At 44.1% G+C, this 21510-nt stretch overlaps 1 protein-coding gene and 1 long non-coding RNA gene across 2 annotated transcripts; one reads left to right on the top strand and one right to left on the bottom strand.

Moving 5' to 3' along the window:
• The first annotated feature begins 5940 nt into the window (after nt 1-5940).
• LOC119850464 (endogenous retrovirus group K member 19 Gag polyprotein-like) lies at nt 5941-11751 on the top strand. Its single transcript, XM_038388487.1, has 2 exons — nt 5941-8279; nt 10025-11751. Exon 1 carries the CDS (start codon nt 6167-6169, stop codon nt 8024-8026), a length of 1860 nt encoding a protein of 619 aa, XP_038244415.1. The 5' UTR covers nt 5941-6166; the 3' UTR covers nt 8027-8279; nt 10025-11751.
• A 2145-nt stretch (nt 11752-13896) lies between these two features.
• LOC119851963 lies at nt 13897-16657 on the bottom strand. Its single transcript, XR_006279244.1, has 2 exons — nt 15196-16657; nt 13897-14493 (listed from the first exon to the last, which is right to left on the bottom strand). It is a non-coding gene; the product is annotated as an uncharacterized LOC119851963 (long non-coding RNA).
• Nucleotides 16658-21510: the final 4853 nt, after the last annotated feature.

The following is a 21510-nucleotide window of genomic DNA, read 5'->3' as shown; positions in this document are numbered from 1 at the left end:
AGGTGAGCCTCCCTCCCTGATCTCCTGCCTGGTGAGTGGCGGGTGGGTGCTGCACATGGGGTGGGGGTGGAAATGGGTCTGACCACCAGAACTGGCACAGAGCCCACGGGCAGGGGGGACCAGCTAGGGGAGGCAAACAGAGATGAGCACACAGAGGCAGCAGGGCACTCAGGTGGCCGCCGATGGAACTGTGCCCCCCACTATTCAGCCTACACGGGTCTCTGCGGGCTTCTCTGGGCCAGCCAGTGTGGGGCCACGAGGGCGCCCAAAGCTGTCCTTGGTGGCCATGGAGATCTTGGTTTCTCCTCTTCTGTCTTCTTCTCCAGCTCCATGGTGGCTCTGCTCATGTGCTGGGCCCCCAGCCCCACCCCTTCCACCTGAGGCCCTGCCCCTTCTGGGGGCCCAGAGCCAGCCCCCCACACTTTGCCCAGGGGCCTGGCAATTCTGTCAGCAGCCCTGCCCACACCCCTAGTTCCTGTGCCTATGGTCCTGGCTGCAGCCCTGCGACCTGCACCTTGGTCTGGACACGTGCCTGGGAGGGACAGGAGCTGGCTTTCAGCACCCCACTATTAAAAACGTTCCAGTGCCACTGGTGTTAAACCTAATTGGGTGGTCCATGGCTGACCTAGGTCCACCTATGGCTATACCTCTGCTCTTTCAGACATTCTTAATCTGCCTAAAATCAAGGTCAGTTTTTTAGCAATAATGAAGTGACACTATGAGTCTGGCAGTCAAAAACACAAGAAAATGAAGGTGAGGCAAGAAGACGAAGCTAAGCAAAAAGATAGTTTGTCATCTTATTTTAAAAAGCTTGAAGTATTAAATAGTGGACATTCATCAAAAAGTATGGGCAAGGACACATCTGAATTATCTGATCGCTTGCTGAGCTGTGGGGATACCACAACGACTGCAAAAGTTGAACAAGTGGACTTTGAAGTGTCAATGGAACTACAAAATATTGGTAATTTTGTTGAAGTAAGAGAAGAAACCTATCTTGAAGACATTACATTATGGCCAAAATCTGTTTCATTGGATATGATAGAATTTTTCTTAGTAAATAAACCAAAAAACTTAGGTAATATGGAAAATTTGAGAAAAGAGTATGAGCTTTTCGTCCTTGGAGGACGAAAGCAATTTAGAGGTCTTCATGATTCCCATTTTCTGAGGATGAAGAAAAATGGGATGACAGAAATGAGAAATTGGTTGATTTTTTCGGAAACCACAAAGACAGTCTCCTGTTATGTTTGCAAATTATTCCCTGACCATAGTAAAGGAAAATAAACATTTGTCAACGGGCACTCTAACTGGAGAAATATTACAAGACGTTGCTAATCATGAGATTTCCAAAGCTTAGATTAATGCCATGTGTAAGTTCATTCAAAAGTGTAAAGTATCTGGAAGAATTGATTCTGTGTTACCGGCTCAGTTTGAAAAGGAGTGTTCTTATTGGAGGAAAGTGCTGCGACGTGTTGTTGCCACAGTCAAACTGCTGTCTTCTTTGGGACTATCTCTAAAAGGACATGATGAGTCATCATTGTCAAATCGAAAAGGTAATTTTTTTAACCTGCCTTGAATATCTTAGTGAATTTGACAATTTTCTCAATGAACATTTGAAAAATTATCAGTATTGTGACTCAGGGAAGACCAACTTTTTAATGCACCAAACCTACAATGAATTCATCACTATAACTGCAGAACAGCTCAGAAACCAATTCACTGATGAAGTAAAGAATTCCAAGTACTATTTCATAAAAGTCTATTTAACAGCAGATGTGAGTCATGTAGACCAATTAACGTTAATTTTAAGGTATGTGACGGGCAATGGTGAAGTAGTAGAGCGATTTCTTTGTTTTGTCCCGCTAAAATCCAACACTTATGAATGTCTAGAGACAAATGCTTTGGAAATCATTGCAAATTTAGGTTTGGATATCAAAAACTGTCATGGGCAGAGCTTTGATAACGCCGCAAATATGGCAGGAAAATATTCAGGCCATCAGCAAATCGCTGCAAAAGGTTGATACAAATTTATTGAATGCTGTACAATTGTTAGCCTCATTTACAAGTTTTGTCATGGAAGTTTGAAATGACTATAGCTCAGTGGAAGCAGAGGCACTAACATTAACAGAAAATATAGGTTCCTCTGATATATCTGATGAGAAGCGTAAAAAAACCAGGAAATTATTTTTCGATGAAACTAGAGACAGCGAAATCAATTTAAAAGGGAAAGAGAAGATCATCGTTGAGACAGTCTATGTTATTTGTGACACAATAATAGTTCAATTGCAGAGTTGAGGTGAATCTCTAAAGAAAACTGTTGATTTATTTTGCGTGTTTTTTGACAGAAGTATGGACAAAAATGCTAAAAGCCACTATAGTAAGAAATTAAGTGAATTCTACCCAGAGGACATAGACATAAATGTTTTTGAAGATGAAGTGAAACATTTCATTCATTTTATCGAAAATGATGAGGTCTGTGCTTCGAGATCACCAGTTGATTTGTATAGACTTGTACGTGACAGTTTGCAGGACAACCTTTCCAAACATAGAAACCTTTCTGAAAATATTTTTAACAATACCTATCAAAAATGCTTCTGGTGAACATTCTTGTTCTGTACTGAAATGAGTTAAAAACTGTTTGTGAAATACGATGAGTCAGGAACATTTGACAAGTTCAGCAATATTGACAATTGAAAGTGCCTCTTTACGAAATATTACTTATGATGACTTAATTGATGATTTTGTAAAGAAAAAGTGTAGAAAACAAGCTATCTGAATAAATATTTTTTTTCAAATTGAATAAGTTTCTTCAGAGGAAGTTAACTTTTATTTTTCCATTCATGCATCATCCAATACATTTTATTTTTACACGTTTTTCATGTTAGTTTAATGCAAATACAAGCTTTCATCTAGACCAGAAGTTCTCAAACTGTGATCCAAGATCTCTATTCAGGTGGACCGAGGAAAGGTTTTTGTTTTTTGTTTTTTTAATAAAGCGCTCTTATCTAAAGCCCTTTACAATAGTTAGCTAACGGTAAAAACAATATTTGGAAAGATCATTAAGTGGTCCGCTGAGACCCTCAGCACTTTTCAAGTGGTCTGTGAAAAAAAAGTTAGACTACAAAAACAATTTATTTTCATTTACTTCCTATTACTTATAATATAGGAGGAGGATGAAGAAAAATAGAATGAAAAACAGAGGCGGGGAAGAGAAGAGAGAATGTTCTTTTTCTTGGCTGGGTCCCGTCAGGGGCCCCCAAAAATGAAGCTGAGCATAGGGCCCCACTAACTCTAAATCCGCCACTGTGAGATACATAGTCCAGTCAGGTAGCCTGGCCTACCACACACAACAGCACAATACTCCCAAACTGCAACTCCCTTGCAGCACCAGCATTGATCTAGTTTGTCAATTTTTCACTGAGAAATTGAAATTTTCCAGGAGGTGGGAAAAAACATTTTCCAACCAGCTCTAGCAAGTAAACTATAAATACACACCCTTCCTCTTCCCACCACAACATTGATGTATATTAGTTGTTTTGTATTTGGGGGAAGGAACACAGGAAATTAAGCAATTTTTTTTAAAAAGGGAAATACTATTGCAACTACGTGGATTTTCTTCTTTAATCACCCATATTTGTTCCTGTTTCAAATGTTGCTAGACTCTTATTTATATAACATTTTCCCAGCTAGTCTGTCTACAATGCTGTGGCAGTAATAACACTTTATTCTATTTTACTTGTAACTGGGGTGAGAAGCAGCAGCGTTGAATAATTAGGACCAGGGCACGCAGAGAGAAATGTGTGTTTTCAGCATTGCCAATCCCAAACATTCAAAAATCATGTTTCAGGCCCCAAAACCATGATATTGGCTTTAAAATCATGAGATTGTAAACATAATAAATTTGGGATTATGTTCACAGCGTGCAAACAGAGAAGGGAGATAAAACCAAAAAATACTCTTGCTGGAAGGCCATAACACTAGATTTCTTAAAATCCAGAACCTTAGCACAAGAACCCAAAGCCAGACAAACACGAAGCTGGCTGCTCCCTAAAGCAGGGGCACAACTCACCCCACCTTACTTAATGTTTTCAGGCTTTTACAAGGCAGCGAATCAGAGCTTTTGGGCATCACAGCAGGGCTTGAGTTTCTCACCTTGGGAGACTTGCTCTGAGCAGTGGCCAACATCCAGTTACTTGTGATAACATGGTGGTGTTTTGCACATTTTAAATGCCTACTTTTTACCACAGACACAACCAGTGCTGCAGTTTACCACATCCTCTCACCAGCATGTTACCGCTAATGGCACCACTGAGCTCCATGTTCAATAACCTCATTGTAAGATGGGAATGGGCAGGGCTATATGATTTTGGGGTCCCCAGGCATTCTTAGAAACCTCCTTGCTCTCTTTCCCTTCTTCCTTTTCAGTATAAATATATTCAGTATATAAATTCTCCCTTCTTCCCTTTCAGTATAAATCCCTTCAGTTTCTTTTCTGTGCTCCCTTTCCATCTCTTTTCCTGTGCTTACTGTCTCCCCTGTCTACAGCTGGGAAGGGGAAAGAGCCGGACTTCTCTCTTCCCTCCCCTCCATCCTCCATTTGCATGCAGGAGAATCCCAATAGATTGCCTCTTCCCCTCCCTTGACTCACCTGATGGCTGGAAGGTGGTCCAAGGCCTGATGAACAAGGCTCTTCCCAGAGAGGAGCAGCAGAAAGCATATTGACCTTTACTCTGCCTCAGATTAGGCAAAGCATGTCACTTATTCACTAAAGCCATCCCATGAACTTGTTCTGAGCTCCACACAGACAGAGCCAGTTGCAAGATCAGGACCTAAAACAGCCACAGAGCCCTGTCACACTAATTGGGAGTCTCCTTTGAAGTGGGCTTTGCCCTTCAGCCACAGATTTTAGAGCTCCAAGAGCCACCTCTGCATCAACCAGCCATGTCGTAAATTGGTGGTTATCGCAAGTCATCCAATGAACCAGGCCCTCTAGAATAGCATGCAGGCAGACCTGGTGAATCCTAATTATTTATGGTCTCTTATTCCTATTTAAATTAAAAAGAAAATGAACAACTAATACATCCGATACACTCTTAAATGTATACTTTTTATCCAGTGTAAACTGTCCTGGTTATTGATGGACTCCTGCAGAGTTTATTTAAAGTGTTCAGTAAATGGTCAATCAAGACACTGGTGTAGCTGTCAGGATCCCAACAAGCTCAATCAGGGCCAAGGGGCAGGGTAGGGGCAAACCTGAGGCTGAGAGGAGCCAAGGAGTTTGTATTTGGGTTCCAGGCTAGAGTCAATTCCAAGGGTCAGAGTCCAAGTCAGGTTTTAGGATCTGAGTCAGGAGGTGCAATCCAAATCAAGCCGATGGCAGAGCTGAGGAATTCAGGAGCAGAAACAGTCATGGCAGCTACAGGAAAGCCACACTGTTGCCTGGACACTTCCTGGAATGCCCTGTGGGTTTATATAGGGAAGGGAGTGAATCAGGTGCCATGAGGCTGCTGTCCAATCAAACTCTTGAGGTGGAACTTCCCATGGTCTGTGTCCACAGTGGTCAAGGAAAGTGGAGCACAAGCTGGTTACAACTGCTGCTAGGTATCAGCCTGGAGATGTCAGCTGTCCCTAGCTCTTCAGGCCTGTGTGGGAAATGCTGAGTATCAGATGTTTTAGAAATGTGTGCCAAGTAATGGAAAATAACAGTACAAGAGGCGGGGCTGCGGGTGGCAAGTTGAAGGACAAGGCCAAAAGATTTTGGCTGGACTGAGGACTAAACTTTGGCTGAACTAAGGACTAATGAGATAAGCAGCACCTGAGAGTCTTTACCACCACAAGATAATGGAACCCAAAGATAAGTATGATGAGAACATTGGGTAATAAACAACAGAAAAGGAATAAACAAGTGCTGTATATATATGTCTGTGGGAAGGGAAATAAAGTGCTTTTTACCAGCAACTGTGTCAGTTGTCCTGTAAGCCAGCCTGCTAGCAGCAACAAATGGTGACTCCGACGTGATAGAATTCTGTGAATTTGATACCATGGACAGAGGAAGAAATAGCAGGGACCGCCGCTGCCGGTGTCCTCCGTTCGGGTGAGGAACCGGGACGCCCAACTGAGGCGGGGGGAGCTCCCACTGAAAGGTGAGCGGCGGGGAATATCTCTCATAATGGGAACGGCAGCATCAGCAGATGAGCAGGCCGTGTTTAAGGTCTTAAGCAATCTGCTTAATAACCAGGGAGAAAAATTTTCCCCAGAAGCTCTTCAAAAATTGCTTCGGTGGGGAAAGCGACGGGGTGTCCTGGTTAATGCAAAGAATGTGTTTGACTCCTCGGTGTGGAAAACAGTGGGGGAAGACCTGTGGGACTTTGTGGGGGTCGGAAATAAAGAAGCGGCTGCCTTGAGCCCAATCTGGCGGACTGTTCATCGAGCCGTTACCACCGCAGCGGCTCAGGCAGGGGCGCGTATTGCCTTACGCGAGGCATTAGAATCATCAGCGAAAGGGGCCTTCACGGTAGGAGCGAAAGACTTTTTTGGTAAAACAACGCCTATGATTCCTTTGGCGCGGTTGGACCCCAGTGAGGTACCGTTGCCCTTGAAGGATGACGACTCAGATCGGGGCGAACCGATGGCCGTGGATCAGCCTGTGTCGGGGGAATTGTCATCGGGCAATCCAGAGAACCCGTTACAAGGGGGGTCAGGATTGCCGCCCGCGGTTGTGCCATCAGCCCCTCCCCGACACGTTCGGATTATTGACTTGCCTAAAACTGGAGAGTTTGATAACTTGACGCAGGACCAGATAATTCGGTGGTTATATAAGGAAGGTATTGCAGCTGAACAGATGATGGATGAGCTGGATAGAAAGGAAAACAGACCGCAAGGATCTTCACGATCGCATTTGCTGCAACAGCTTCAAGAGCACGGCATACCTGACCCCTCACGTTTGCCCCATATTTGTAGGTTGTGTGGGTATTATGGTTGTACGGAGCACCTCACTCCCGAGGGAGAGTTGCGACCGACAGCAGAGGAAGAATATCGCAAAATTTATGCCCCCGCTACGCAACCGGTTCAACCAAAAGTGAAACCTCTGCCACCTACGTGTTCTTCAATTGGACGAGGGCAAGAAGAACGGGGGACGGGGGTGATTTGGAGGGATGGGGGGGGAGGAGCGGGATCTCCTGACCCAATTAAGCGCTGGCATGGATTGATAAAAGATGCTATAATTGAAGGGGAATTTTTGGATGCCATGCCGGCTACTTTCCCGGTATCGGTATCAAGGGAGGGGGTTAAATCTTGGGTGCCGTTAGACTGGAAATTGATGAGGGAGGCTCAGAAAGCTATTGTGGCGTACGGCTTGAAAAATCCGTATGTACAAGCGTTATTAGAACAAATATTCTCGGGGCAAGCGATGTGTCCCTTTGACGCCCAGAAATTTGCAGATATGTTGTTAACACCCACACAGAGATTATTATGGAAGGATTCATGGAGAAAGAAGGCTGAGCACGCGGCAGTGCTTAATTTAGATAGACCCCAGGACGACCCTCTCCATGTAGCAAGTATAGACATGTTGTTGGGACAGGGGCGATTTGAAGAGCCTCAGCTACAGGCGCGATTGGTACCCCAAATATTACAACAGTCTCAGCTTCTAGCATTGAAGGCATTCAAAGAGCTCCCTGATTTGGGCACCCCGTCACCTCCCTATTTGAAAGTCACGCAGGGAGTGGGCGAATCTTTTGCCCTCTTTTTGGACCGCCTAAGGACGGCATTGGATAGGGCCCCTAATTTAACACCAGACGCCAGATCAGCATTGGGGGTAGATTTAGCCCTTCAAAATGCTAACCCCACGTGTAAGAAGATTTTGGTGACTTTACTAAAATCGGCCTCCCTAGTCGACATGATTGAAGCCTGCACTCGTGCTCCCTTGGTGGAGGAGGAGGATAAGGCAAAGATTCATGCACACGCCTTGGCGTTAGCCTTGAATACCTCCAAGTTGAATTGGCGTAGAGGAAGGGAGGGGGCGTGTTATTAGTGTGGAAAGATGGGTCATTTAAAACGGGATTGCCCCAAGAAAAGAGGTCAGACTAAAGCCCCTTTTTTGTATTTGGGACTTCGGATCACCGACTGCACCGTACACCCCCAGCAGTTGAAAATCTCTCCTCATGTGCGCACACTGTATGATGCACAGAAACTGCTAGGTGAACTGCAATGGCTTCGCCCCCTTTGTGGCATCACAAATCAGGATATAACTCCTCTTCTTCCTTTATTAGAAGGAGGGAGAGCCCCTGGAGATAAACGACAACTGTCAGTACTACAGAAGCAAGCATTACAACGAATAGGACAGAAGGTGGGGGAGGGTTATTCCGGGAGATATCGGGAAAACTTACCCTTCGTGGTAGAGGTCTTTAGCCTAGATGCAGTATTGGAAGCGCTATTATTTCAGTGGGGTACAAGGGATAAAGACCCCCTAGTCGGTTTGGAATGGATATTCCCACCGTGTAAAAATGTGCGTACGGTAACTTCCAGAATTAAAGCAATAGCCATGCTAATAGGGCAAGCGCGGAAAAGAGTAACCGTAATGACAGGAATTGATCCGCATCAGATTTTGTTGCCATTTTCAAAAACGATGATTACACATCTGTTGATGTATAACACTGTGTTTGCTGTTGCCCTAGCAAATTATCAGGGACAATTAAGTTGTCATTACCCTCCCCACCGCCTGTTTTCTTCCCCGTTGCAGTTGGAAAAACACCTTATGAGACAGGAGAATCCAGTGACAGGAATAACAGTATTTACCGATGCGGCGGGGCAAACAGGGAGAGCAGGGGTAGTCTGGTGGGATGGACATACTTGGGCCCATAAGAAGGTTATTAGCGAGGGGTCGGTACAGATATTAGAACTCCTAGCTATACTTTTGGCATTTGATCACTGGAACCAAGAATCGCTCAACATGATGAGTGATTCTAAATATGCCGTGGGGTTAGTAAACAGGTTGGAGAGAGCTATGCTGGGAAAGGTTCATAATCCAGCATTGCAACAGATACTCTTGTGCCTCTTGCATCGACTTAATGAAAGAAAGTATCCATACTTTGTAGGCCATATAAGGAGCCATTCTGGCCTGCCTGGATACTTAAGCACGGGCAACGATCAGGCGGATGCACTGGTGGGATCCGTAGTAGTACCCAATCGGTTTGAGCAAGCTCGCCTGTCTCATGGATTTTTCCATCAATCAGCGAAAGCCCTAGCGCGACAATTCTCTCTACCTATATCCCAGACCCGAAGTATTGTAGCCTCTTGCTCAGAATGTAATAGGTTGACACCCACCTTTCCCGCTGGGGTTAATCCCCGAGGTCTAGAGGCTTTAACATTATGGCAGTCAGATGTCACCCAATATAACCAATTCGGAAAGCAGAAATACATCCATGTGTCAGTAGACACCTTCTCTGGAGTTATCTGGGCTACACCCCACGTGTCCACGGGCAGTAAGGATGTGATAAACATTGGCAGGCATGTTTTGCTGCAGTAGGGGTGCCCTGATCGATAAAAACAGACAATGGAGCTGGGTATGTGGCCAGGCGCACCGCAACCTTTTTACAAATGTGGGGGATAACACACAAAACAGGGGTGCCAGGCAATTCGACAGGCCAGGCCATTATTGAACGATCTCATGGTACTTTGAAAGGAATGTTGGATAAGCAGGCACAAACTGGACAGGATGCAGTAGTTCAGACACCAGCTGGGCGATTAGCTAAAGCGGTATATGTCCTTAATTGGTTGCAACCTAGTAGTGCTGATAACAATCATGTTCCAATGCAAAGACATCTAGGAAGTATTGGGATAGAACATGAGCAGAAGAAACCTAAGGTGAAATGGTTTGATTATGCCTCTCAACAATGGAAGGGGCCAGCACAATTGCTAACCTGGGGACGGGGTTATGCTTGTGTCTCCCTTGATGAGGGTCCTCGGTGGATACCTGCTAAGTGGGTGTAGCCGTGGCTACAGCAACCTCGCTCGCCCTTGAACCCGGCGCCTGGAGAACAAGGTCCCGCGCTTGGAGGGGAAGCATCAGAGGAGGTTGTGCTTGTGGCCATATCCTGTTTATTTCCAGAGTGAGGATATGGGTTATCGATATTGTTATAGTGTTATTGCTTGGGTTACAGGGGGGACTCCTTGTACCCCTACGCGTGCGAATGACGTATAACCTATGGGAACGTCTAGCATTGATAGCCAATGTCACACACTTTTGTTTGTCTGATTCTGTGGCAGCCGGGGAACTACTGGGCACTTGTCTTGTGACCATATGTCATCATCCCGAAGAAATTGGCAGTCACACCATGCTTGCAGCTTATGCCAATTTGTCTTCACAGTATTCGAATATGGCAAATTGGGGCCCCGCCAATTACTCCTTGCCCCCTGGGGCCCTATCTTTACATACCCCGTACCCAGCCGGGGCAGATAATGTAACGTGTGCGCGAGTGGTTAATTGCACACGCGCAAAAGTACCCATGGGCTGCCAAACCATAAGTGCCCCCCTTTTGAATTGTACTAATGCGGTTAATGTTTCTTTTAATTATGGACATATTATTTTGCCGTCTGGTTGGTTTTTTACCTGCGGCGAACAAACCTTTAGTTATATTCCTGCCAATCTAAGTCATAATACCTTGTGTTGTCTTAGCCGAATGACCCTTTTGTTGCCCGGAAAGAATCAGCAGCGAAATCGGCGAAGCACAGCCCTGCAAAATACGTGTTCCGCTGATGTTACCTTATATAGTAACTCAGAATATTTGGCTTTGCTGAATGCTGTTGCAGGCATTCCTGGCTTTGCAACTTATTATATGGTGCAAACTTTGAATGCATTTGCTTGTTTTGCTGTTAAAGCGCTTAATGCTACATCACAGGCAAATGCTCTTTTAAGTATGGAACAACAGGAATTAAGAGATGCCATTTTAGATAATCGAGCTGCGATTGATTTTCTATTGCTTAAGCATCCCTGGTGTTGCTATTATGGAAAATGCTTTTAATTTAGAGAAATTAGTGTGTTGGAGTATTAAACAGTTTAATCTAATTTTTGAAATATTAACTGAGTTATTAATCGATGTAGATAGCATTTGCCATGCAGTTTTATATAATAGTGCTGCGAGTGAATTTTTGTTATTAGCACATGGACACGGATGTGAAGATTTTGAGGGTATGTATTGTGTTAATTTGTCAGATCATTCTCACTCTGTTCATGAGTTACTTGCAAAATTAGAACAAAATATGAATAACATCATTATAGCACACTCTTTTATTAATTGGTATCTGTATTGGTATAATTTGTTTGTGTGGTCCATATATAGTTCAATGTATGCATTGGGGAATGTCACGGATGATTCAAGCTGCTTTTTAACAAAAAGGGGGAGATGTGGGAAATGCTGAGTATCAGATGTTTTAGAAATGTGTGCCAAGTAATGGAAAATAACAGTACAAGAGGCGGGGCTGCGGGTGGCAAGTTGAAGGACAAGGCCAGAAGATTTTGGCTGGACTGAGGACTAAACTTTGGCTGAACTAAGGACTAATGAGATAAGCAGCACCTGAGAGTCTTTACCACCACAAGATAATGGAACCCAAAGATAAGTATGATGAGAACATTGGGTAATAAACAACAGAAAAGGAATAAACAAGTGCTGTATATATATGGCTGTGGGAAGGGAAATAAAGTGCTTTTTACCAGCAACTGTGTCAGTTGTCCTGTAAGCCAGCCTGCTAGCAGCAACAGGCCTGGATTCTAGACCTGTAGGGTCATATAGCAGCTGAATGTTAGAACATTATAAATATATATGCAGGGTGCCCCAGCTCTGGCACTAGCGGCTGTTGCATTTCAGTTCTATTGATTTTAAGCAGAAATGAACCTGAGCCATGTGATCAGGATTGAATCAGAATCCAAATGTTCTCCATGTGTGGGTGAGTGTGGGATTTAGGGTTTTGATCTGAGTCGAATTTAGGCAACAATCTTAATCCAAACTTCCACAAAGTTCTGAGTGAGTGTTCTGGGAGTAGATCCAGGGTCTCAGTTCAGGCCCATCTCAAATGTTAAGATTACATTTTGCGAAGAAAACAGTCATATTTTTAATAAACATACTTTATTATTTTCTCATTTTCAGTTTTGTTATTTCACTTTGCAACATAAAATGCTGGAAGGAGTGATTCATTGAGTAGAACTCTTTCCTTCAAGGCAGTACAGAAGCAATGCCTTGGTAGGGGCACTGAGCTGTTGAAGGTGACATCTTTCAGTTGAGACAAAAATCCAAATCCCTGACCACTTGTGCTTATTAAAGAATGTAAGGGACTTTTCATATGAGAAGGGCAATTAATGCATGTGCCCTGTTCAAATTCCAGTTCAAGTTATAGCATTGCATACCCAACATTGCTTCTGTTCTGTTTCAATTGGACATGGTAGTCTTCTTCACTTCTTGTCCTAAAATATTGTGTACTTATTCATTGATAAAGACATTTCCACCCCAAAAGTGGCTGCATTTCAGCAGCAAAGGAAATCATGTCTGTATTAATGGCCTGGCCAATCCGGTTCAATGGCTTCATTGTTTGCATTTCAGTTTGTTACATTATGAAGCATTTTGGACTGTGAGGAAAGGTAACATAAAATTATGGGGTTTATGATTATTTTCTGGAGTTCAAGATTAAAAACAAGAAAAAGTTTAAATTACTAAAGGACAAATTCTGACATTGGTCATATCTACACAACTCCCCTTGACTTCAGCCCATAGTTATTATTAACTTCCTAAAACTGACAATGAGGATTTGGGGTTTTTAAATGTCTACACACCCAAGCCTAGATGACTTGTATCTTGCAGATGAAGCATTGACACATTTTGCAAAGTGAGAAAAGTGTTCCCACCAGCTGCATCTGTAGTTGAGTGAGTGTTTGAAGTTTGATCTTGCACATTCCAAAACTATTGTTAAGGTTTGTAAAAAGAAAAGGAGTACTTGTGGCACCTTAGAGACTAACAAATTTATTTGAGCATAAGCTTTTGTGAGCTACAGCTCACTTCATCGGATGCATTCAGTAGAAAATACAGAGGGGAGATTTATATACACAGAGAACATGAAACGATGGGTGTTATCATGCAGTACTGTAATACTGGATACTGTAAGGAGAGTGATCACTTAAGATGAGCTATTACCAGCGGGGGGGGGGAGGTGGGCGAGAGGAGGAAGAAACCCTTTTGTAGTGATAATCAAGGTGGGCCATTTCCAGCAGTTGACAAGAACGTCTGAGGAACAGTGGGGGGGGGGGGGGAGAGGAATAACATGGGGAAATAGTTTTACTTTGTGTAATGACCCATCCACTTCCAGTCTCTATTCAAGCCTAAGTTAATTGTATCCAGTTTGCAAATTAATTCCAATTCAGCAGTCTCTCGGTGGAGTCTGTTTTTGAAGTTTTTTTGTTGAAGAATAGCCACTCTGTGGTCTGTAATCGAGTGACCAGAGAGATTGAAGTGTTCTCCGACTGGTTTTTGAATGTTATAATTCTTGACGTCTGATTTGTATGCATTTATTCTTTTACGTAGAGACTGTCCAGTTTGACCAATGTACATGGCAGAGGGGCATTGCTGGCACATGATGGCATATATCACATTAGCTGACAGTTACCAGGACTGTAAGAAGAACTCAGCACGGAGCTATATGGCATAGGGGGGCTTTGAAAGACCATTTTAATAGTGAGCAAGTGTAGTGTATGTTGATGTAGTGTGCTCTGTCTATCCTTGCTCGTTTGCAGCCCTGTCTGAACCCAGTGGTGAAGACTGTGTATGTAGTAATATAACATTGCCAATGCACCTATTAATATTGCTTATGACTGATGTTAGCACCAGCTACCATATCTTGTGAACTAATAAAAATGAATTATGTTTCCAAAAACAGACTTTTATGCCATAGTAATGCAAATAGAAAAACATTTATAACTTAAGAGACAAGAACTTATGAAGGGGAACGAACAGTCATTTCCATTTCAGATACACATACACCAACCATATCTTTCACAGCTGTGTGTGTGTGTGTGGCTGTGAATGTCTTTAACGTCCCTGGGGTGGAGTGGTAGGAGTAGTGCAGTGGCCCCTGATGCCATGCTGACTGTGGAGGGGTGTATGTAGGGAGGTCCCGAGATGCAGTTCTCTATGGGCTGCAGAGGGAGGCAAGCATGGGATTGTTGAAACTGCAGGTCCACCAGTGTCTGCAGCATGTCTGTTTGCTGCCTGAGAAGTGCAAGCTTCTCCTGCTGCGCTTCCCTCTTCCTTTCCTGTGCCTTTCTCTGCTCCACTTTATCCGTGGTCATGCTGTCTGTGAGGGTGATCCTCCAAGCCCCGTGCTTGTTACCTGAAGCAGCAGAACCTTGCAGGCTCTCTTGGAACATGTCATCCCAAATCCTCTTCCTCCACCTTATCTGGCTCCGCCATTCCACTGGTGTGGATGGAGAGACCCTCAAGGCCATATCTACAACTGCTGAAGATACAATACAGAGATACCATTGTCAATGTAGTCATAAGATAAATCGAAACTTAGGATACTGAACTCACTCCCCTTGATCCATGCATGGTGTAAGCACTACAGTCTCACCTCTCCTTGGGATTTATACAGCACCAGTCATGGTGAGTGTGGCTCTGGACATTGCAGGGCTTGGGGATATGAGGGGGGATAGCTCATGGGCATGAGTACATGTGTATAGGGCAATTGAACTGAATACAGGCACCATTTTTCACAGATGGTGGTGATTTTAGCTATCTCACTCCTGATGGTAGCGGAGGCTGAAAGGGAACAGCTCCTGCAGGTGTCAGGATGCTGCCCAGGACCATATGCTACTAGCCTGTGTATGCTGCAATGGTTCCCGCTGAAGTAATCAATGAGTGGCTTGGGAAAATGTCCTAGTGCAGCGAAAGAAATAAGGCTGCCCTCCTCAGAACCCTTCGGCACAGAATTGCAGGCTACCTCCAGGAAACTTATATCTATGGAGGATTAATGGAAACATCCTGGTGCACATAAACAGAGTGTTCCTCTGCCTAACTCTAGAGGGGGATGAGAAGCAGATAGCAACCTTTATTGGTTATTTCAGTGTCTCTTCTTGCATAAGTAAAATAGTGTAAATCAACAGATGTGTCCTGATACCTAGGGGGTTCCATCCCTGTAATTTCAAACCAAACTGTATACTTGCCAGAGGTTGCTTCTCCTGCATCAGGATCACTCCTTCTGGACTGTAGTGACTGGCTGGACTGTGCTGGAGTCAAAACATGTCCTGGCTCGCTGAGCTGGAGTCAAAACATGTCCTGGTCACCTGTCCCCCATACTCCTCCTCTTCCTCATCCACCAATTCCTCCTTGTTGTTCATGGCAGGGGGGCTGCTGACGCAGGCTCCTCTGAAGTATCCTTGGGGTCTTGGGGGTAGGGTCTTGTCTCAGGATGACATGCAGCTCATTGTAAAAGTGGCAGGTCCACACCAGAGCAATAGCTTCCCTTACCTTCTGGTATGCCTGCTACAGCTTCTTGGCTTTCACACGGCTCTGCTGCAGGTCCTTTTTATAGCCCTTCTCTTCTGTGCCCCCAGCGGTCTGCTCATGAATATCAACATTTCTGTGGCTGGATTGGAACTTTGCCTGTACAGCCTATTCTCCCCACAGACCTTGCATCATGTTTTGGGATTGGCTTGGTTACTTTGCAGGAATCAATTCCTGTATAACATGCTCTGTCCACGCACTGTCCATGGTCAACTTTACCTCGTTTTTACACTCCCAACCTCTCGTGTCTGTTATCTTGTTCTTAGTAAATGGTTCCCTGGGTGCTCCCCCGCTTATCTTAGCTAACACAGACAGTCTGTCTTTTAGCTCACTGGCCTGTTTACTAATCCTAGCACAAACATTCTGTTTTCAGGTTGCTGATCTCCCTACCTCCCTAATCCTGTCTTCCAAGAAACAAGGCCTCTCTGTGTTTAATTCTCGTGCCAACCCAGGCCTACAGTGGGCAAAAGAAAGCATTTTGAAGAGTTTACAGACACAGTGCAGTCTCCTTTGGTGAAGGCATGGACTCATAATTCAGTCTGTACTTTAGGAGTGTGCTCTTGGATTCCTTGCTGACATTCATGTCCCACACAGTGGCATCCATAAGTAATGCTTTTTATCATTTCCGGTTGGTGAGGAGATTCCCTCTTATCCTGGGGAACTATGACCTGACCTTGGCTATACATGCCTTTGTCACCTCACTTTAGACTACAGCAATGCAATATTCCTGGGAATGAAGCCATCAGCACATCTCCTCAATAGCACTGGCTATAGTGTGCATATCACATCTGGCCTCTTTTCTCTACACTATCTTCTCATACAGTTTTGAGTCAAGTTCACCGTCTTGGTCCTTACCTTCAAGGTGCTCAGTGGCTGATGCCCAGCATATCTAGAAGATCACCTAAAGCTCTGGATTAAGGACCATACTTGACAACTTCTCTCCTTAGTCACAGTGGCACTTTCTACCATAAGGGTAAAGCTCATCTCTGAGGAGACAGAGCTGTTTTGGGGGTTTGTGTGGAATGAACCTCATTATCATTCCTAGTGCCAGGTACATGTCTTTGACCTGCCTTCTCTAATACAAACACAGAGCAGTGTGCACATATTTTAAACAAACAGCCCCCACCCCCAACAGCAAAAACACTACACTGCACACAATTCTACCACTGCGAGAATGATCTGCATGAGACAGATGTTAGTCATATCACTTAATGCACCACGGGAAGGTGCTCAAGTACTATACTGAAGGTGGTATAAGACTCTCTCTAAGATGGAATAGAAATTAGAAATCTTTGCATTTCTGTAGCATTGTTTGCCTAAAGGTCTCAAAGCACTTCACTGACATTAATTAAGCAAGCCCCAAAACACTTCTATGAAGTGGGTAAGTACTGCTAGACCCATTTAATGACAGGCATGTTGAGACAGCAATTAAGTGACAGATGATGTCAGAAACAGAACCTAGAAGTGCCTACTCCCATTCAGCACTCTGTCCACTAAAACAGTGTGACTCTTCAGTGGTGTCCAAATGGAGTGGTGGGGGCAGAGGGGGGAGAGTATCCTCTGATCATTGGGGCAAATATGGGCAACACAAACCTTAACAGGTTTCAGAGTAGCAGCCGTGTTAGTCTGTATTCGGAAAAAGAAAAGGAGGACTTGTGGCACCTTAGACACTAACAAACGTATTTGAGCATAAGCTTTCGTGAGCTACAGCTCACTTCATCAGATGCATTCAGTGGAAAATACAGTGGGGAGATTTATATACACAGAGAACATGAAATAATGGGTGTTATCATACACACTGTAAGGAGAGTGATCACTTAAGATGAGCTATTACCAGCGGGGGGGGGGGGAGGAAGAGGAGAAAGAAACCCTTTTGTAGTGATAATCAAGGTGGGCCATTTCCAGCAGTTGACAAGAACGTCTGAGGAACAGTGGGGGGTGGGGGGAGGAATAACATGGAGAAATAGTTTTACTTTGTGTAATGACCCATCCACTTCCAGTCTCTATTCAAGCCTAAGTTAATTGTATCCAGTTTGCAAATTAATTCCAATTCAGCAGTCTCTCGGTGGAGTCTGTTTTTGAAGTTTTTTTGTTGAAGAATAGCCACTCTGTGGTCTGTAATCGAGTGACCAGAGAGATTGAAGTGTTCTCCGACTGGTTTTTGAATGTTATAATTCTTGACGTCTGATTTGTATGCATTTATTCTTTTACGTAGAGACTGTCCAATTTGACCAATGTACATGGCAGAGGGGCATTGCTGGCACATGATGGCATATATCACATTGGTAGATGCGCAGGTGAACGAGCCTCTGATAGTGTGGCTGATGTGATAAGATTACTCTACTTGCGCTACATTGATGACCTCTTCATCATCTGGACCCATGGAAAAGAAGCCCTTGAGGAATTCCACCATGATTTCAACAATTTCCATCCCACCATCAACCTCAGCCTGGACCAGTCCACACAAGAGATCCACTTCCTGGACACTACTGTTCTAATAAGTGATGATCACGTAAACACCACCCTATACCGAAAATCTACTAACCGCTCTTCCTACCTACATGCCTCCAGCTTTCACCCAGATCACACCACACGTACAGCCAAGCTCTACGATACAACCGCATTTACTCCAACCCCTCAGACAGAGACAAACACCTACAAGATCTCTATCATGCATTCTTACAACTACAATACCCACCTGCTGAAGTGAAGAAACAGATTGACAGAGCCAGAAGACTACTCAGAAATTACCTACTACAGGACAGGCCCAACAAAGAAAAGAACAGAACGCCACTAGCTGTCACCTTCAGCTCCCAACTAAAACCTCTCCAATGCATCATCAAGGATCTACAACCTATCCTGAAGGACGACCCATCACTCTCACAGATCTTGGGAGACAGGCCAGTCCTTGCTTACCGACAGCCCCCCAACCTGAAGCAAATACTCCCCAGCAACCACACACCACGCAACAGAACCACTAACCCAGGAACCTATCCTTGCAACAAAGCCCGTTGCCAACTCTGTCCACATATCTATTCAAGGGACACCATCATAGGGCATAATCACATCAGCCATACTATCAGAGGCTCATTCACCTGCGCATCTACCAATGTGATATATGCCATCATGTGCCAGCAATGCCAGTTGCTGCAGAGCCCGAGCGTGGTGAGGGGGGATCCAGGAAGCGCAGGCGCGCAGCCCAGCGACCCCCTCCCTCTGGGGGCTCCTGCAGCGGATGCCTGCGGGGGGTGGCCCCCGTGCGCCCCCCAGTTCCCCCCTCACTACGCTCGGGTTCCCGGGAGTGTGAGTCACCACTGCCCCTCCTGGAGCAGGCTCAGGGCCCCGGCGGCAGCTCACATGGCTGGGAACCACAGAGCCCCGGCATGGCGAGGGGGGAGCCGAAGGGGTGCATGGGGGCCGGCGCATAAATGCATATTTAGGGTTCTTCAATAACTTGATATCCTGTAACATTGCATTTTTGGCCTTTTGTGTTTTGTGTTTGAAAAGCAGATTCTGTGTTCACCATTGAAAATCTTGGTTACATTCCAGAGCAATGGTACAGAATTCAGAAGAAGCCCTAGATTATAGCTTATCATACAAAATGGGAATATTCTTTAGATTTCAGATAGAAGATGAATTACATGGTTGAGAAGTACTATAAAGTATTTTAATGTGTTTATACAAAGTGAATTTGTTTATACTTGGACCATCACATCTTAAAAAAAGTCTTGTTTTACTAACTTTAATATTGTTAAAAATTCACAAAAAAAGGAAATGATTTTGAAAGTTGAGTATGGAAAAACAACCTTTTTTCTTTTTTGCCCTTTTCTGCCTTTTGAGGTACTGTTGCTCAAATATTTGCACAACATATTTTGAAAGTCAAATGAAAAACAATGAACTCATATCAACTAAGCCACCAAGTAGTTAGGTTTCCAGAGGATGGGGAGGGAGAAATACATTTTTTATCTAAGAGATAAAAGAGCCTAAATTTTCATGAAAGTTAGATGCGCAATTAACAGTGGGATTTGTCAACTGCAAAGTTGATTCTTGGTAGGCTATGCCAAGTGACTTTATTTATTAATTTGGATTTCATTCTAAAAGAAACATCCCATAGCCATTCGCACCACTGACAACCTGCCCAGTTGTTTGTCTATGCACCTGTTATATCATGTCTTTAGACTGTAAACACCTGGGGACTATCATTTACTATGTATCAATTTAGTTCCTAGCATAATGGGGCCCCAACTTGGTTGACTCCTCTGGAAATATACATCTTTAATATTAATATTTTTAAAACACAGTGCCATAGGAATTGTAATACATAACTCCATACGGAGTAGCAGCATTTCTCCAGCCCCCATGCTACACGCACTGAAACATGTGAGTAACTTTAAACTTACTAATCACAGGACTAATCACATTGTTGAAGTTATGCAAGCGCTTCAGTGCTGTATTGTCTAATCATCAGTTAGTAGATGCAATGGCATTTGATGTGCTTTTTAACCACAAACAGACAGATTTGTGTTGTCCTGCACCCTAGGACACACAGTACATGGTTGCAAGTAGTCCTACTTCAGGGACTCACTCTGGGGACCCTTGGTGCACAAATTCCCTCAAAAGGTGCTGGGAAATAGACTTGGTCATGTTCCCCTTATATCTTTCTCCACATTGGCTGCAAATATGGTAGCATGTCTTCTAGGGAGGGTGTGCCACGCACATGCCCTATCCCTGCTCTCTGGAGTTCTTGGGAGGCAATGTGCCTATTCAATTGAAAATGAGGCATATGGGTGTCATGTTGGCCCAAGGATATGTCTATGTAAGAGCTAGCTCTTCTAGATGTTCCTCTGAGTTGCCTTGCAAGGGAGAAGAATTTGTGTGTTGCAGGAATTCTGAGGAAAAGCTGGGAATAGAACATGGATCTGCTCACTCCTAGGCATGTAACCCACACACAAGACGTTCCTTCTTAGCAGCCTGTATGATTTATATTATAAGAGAAAAAGATTTATAATCCAATAATAAAATATCCCCTCTGCCCTTGTATTGTATGATTCATAGATTCATAGATACTAAGGTCAGAAGGGACCATTATGATCATCTAGTCTGACCTCCTGAACAGCGCAGGCCACAGAATCTCACCCACCCACTCCTACGAATAACCTCACCTATGTCTGAGCTATTGAAGTCCTCAAATCATGGTTTAAAGACTTCAAGGAGCAGAGAAGCCTCCCTCAAGTCACCCATGCCCCATGCTACAGAGGAAGGCGAAAAACCTCCAGGGCCTCTCCAATATGCCCTGGAGGAAAATTCCTTCCCGACCCCAAATATGGCGATCAGCTAAACCCTGAGCATATGGGCAAGATTCACCAGCCAGATACTACAGAAAATTCTTTCCTGGGTAACTCAGATCCCATCCATCTAATATCCCATCTCAGGGGATTTGGCCTATTTACCCTGAATATTTAAAGATCAATTACTTACCAAAATCCCATTATCCCATCATACCATCTCCTCCATAAACTTATCGAGTAGAATCTTAAAACCAGATAGATCTTTTGCCCCCACTGCTTCCCTTGGAAGGCTATTCCAAAACTTCACTCCTCTGATGGTTAAAAACCTTCGTCTGATTTCAAGTCTAAACTTCCTGGTGGCCAGTTTATACCCATTTGTTCTTGTGTCCACATTGGTGCTGAGCTGAAATAATTCCTCTCCCTCTCCTGTATTTATCCCTCTGATATATTTATAGAGAGCAATCATATCTCCCCTCAACCTTCTTTTAGTTAGGCTAAACAAGCCAAGCTCCTTAAGTCTCCTTTCATAAGACAAGTTTTCCATTCCTCGGATCATCCTAGTAGCCCTTCTCTGTACCTGCTCCAGTTTGAATTCATCCGTTTTAAACATGGGAGACCAGAACTGCACACAGTATTCTAGGTGAGGTCTCACCAGTGCCTTGTATAATGGTACTAAAACCTCC

The sequence above is a fragment of the Dermochelys coriacea genome, chromosome 2, assembly GCF_009764565.3.
Source record: "Dermochelys coriacea isolate rDerCor1 chromosome 2, rDerCor1.pri.v4, whole genome shotgun sequence".
NCBI lineage: Eukaryota > Metazoa > Chordata > Testudines > Dermochelyidae > Dermochelys > Dermochelys coriacea.
This window is presented reverse-complemented; position numbering and strand designations above follow the sequence as displayed.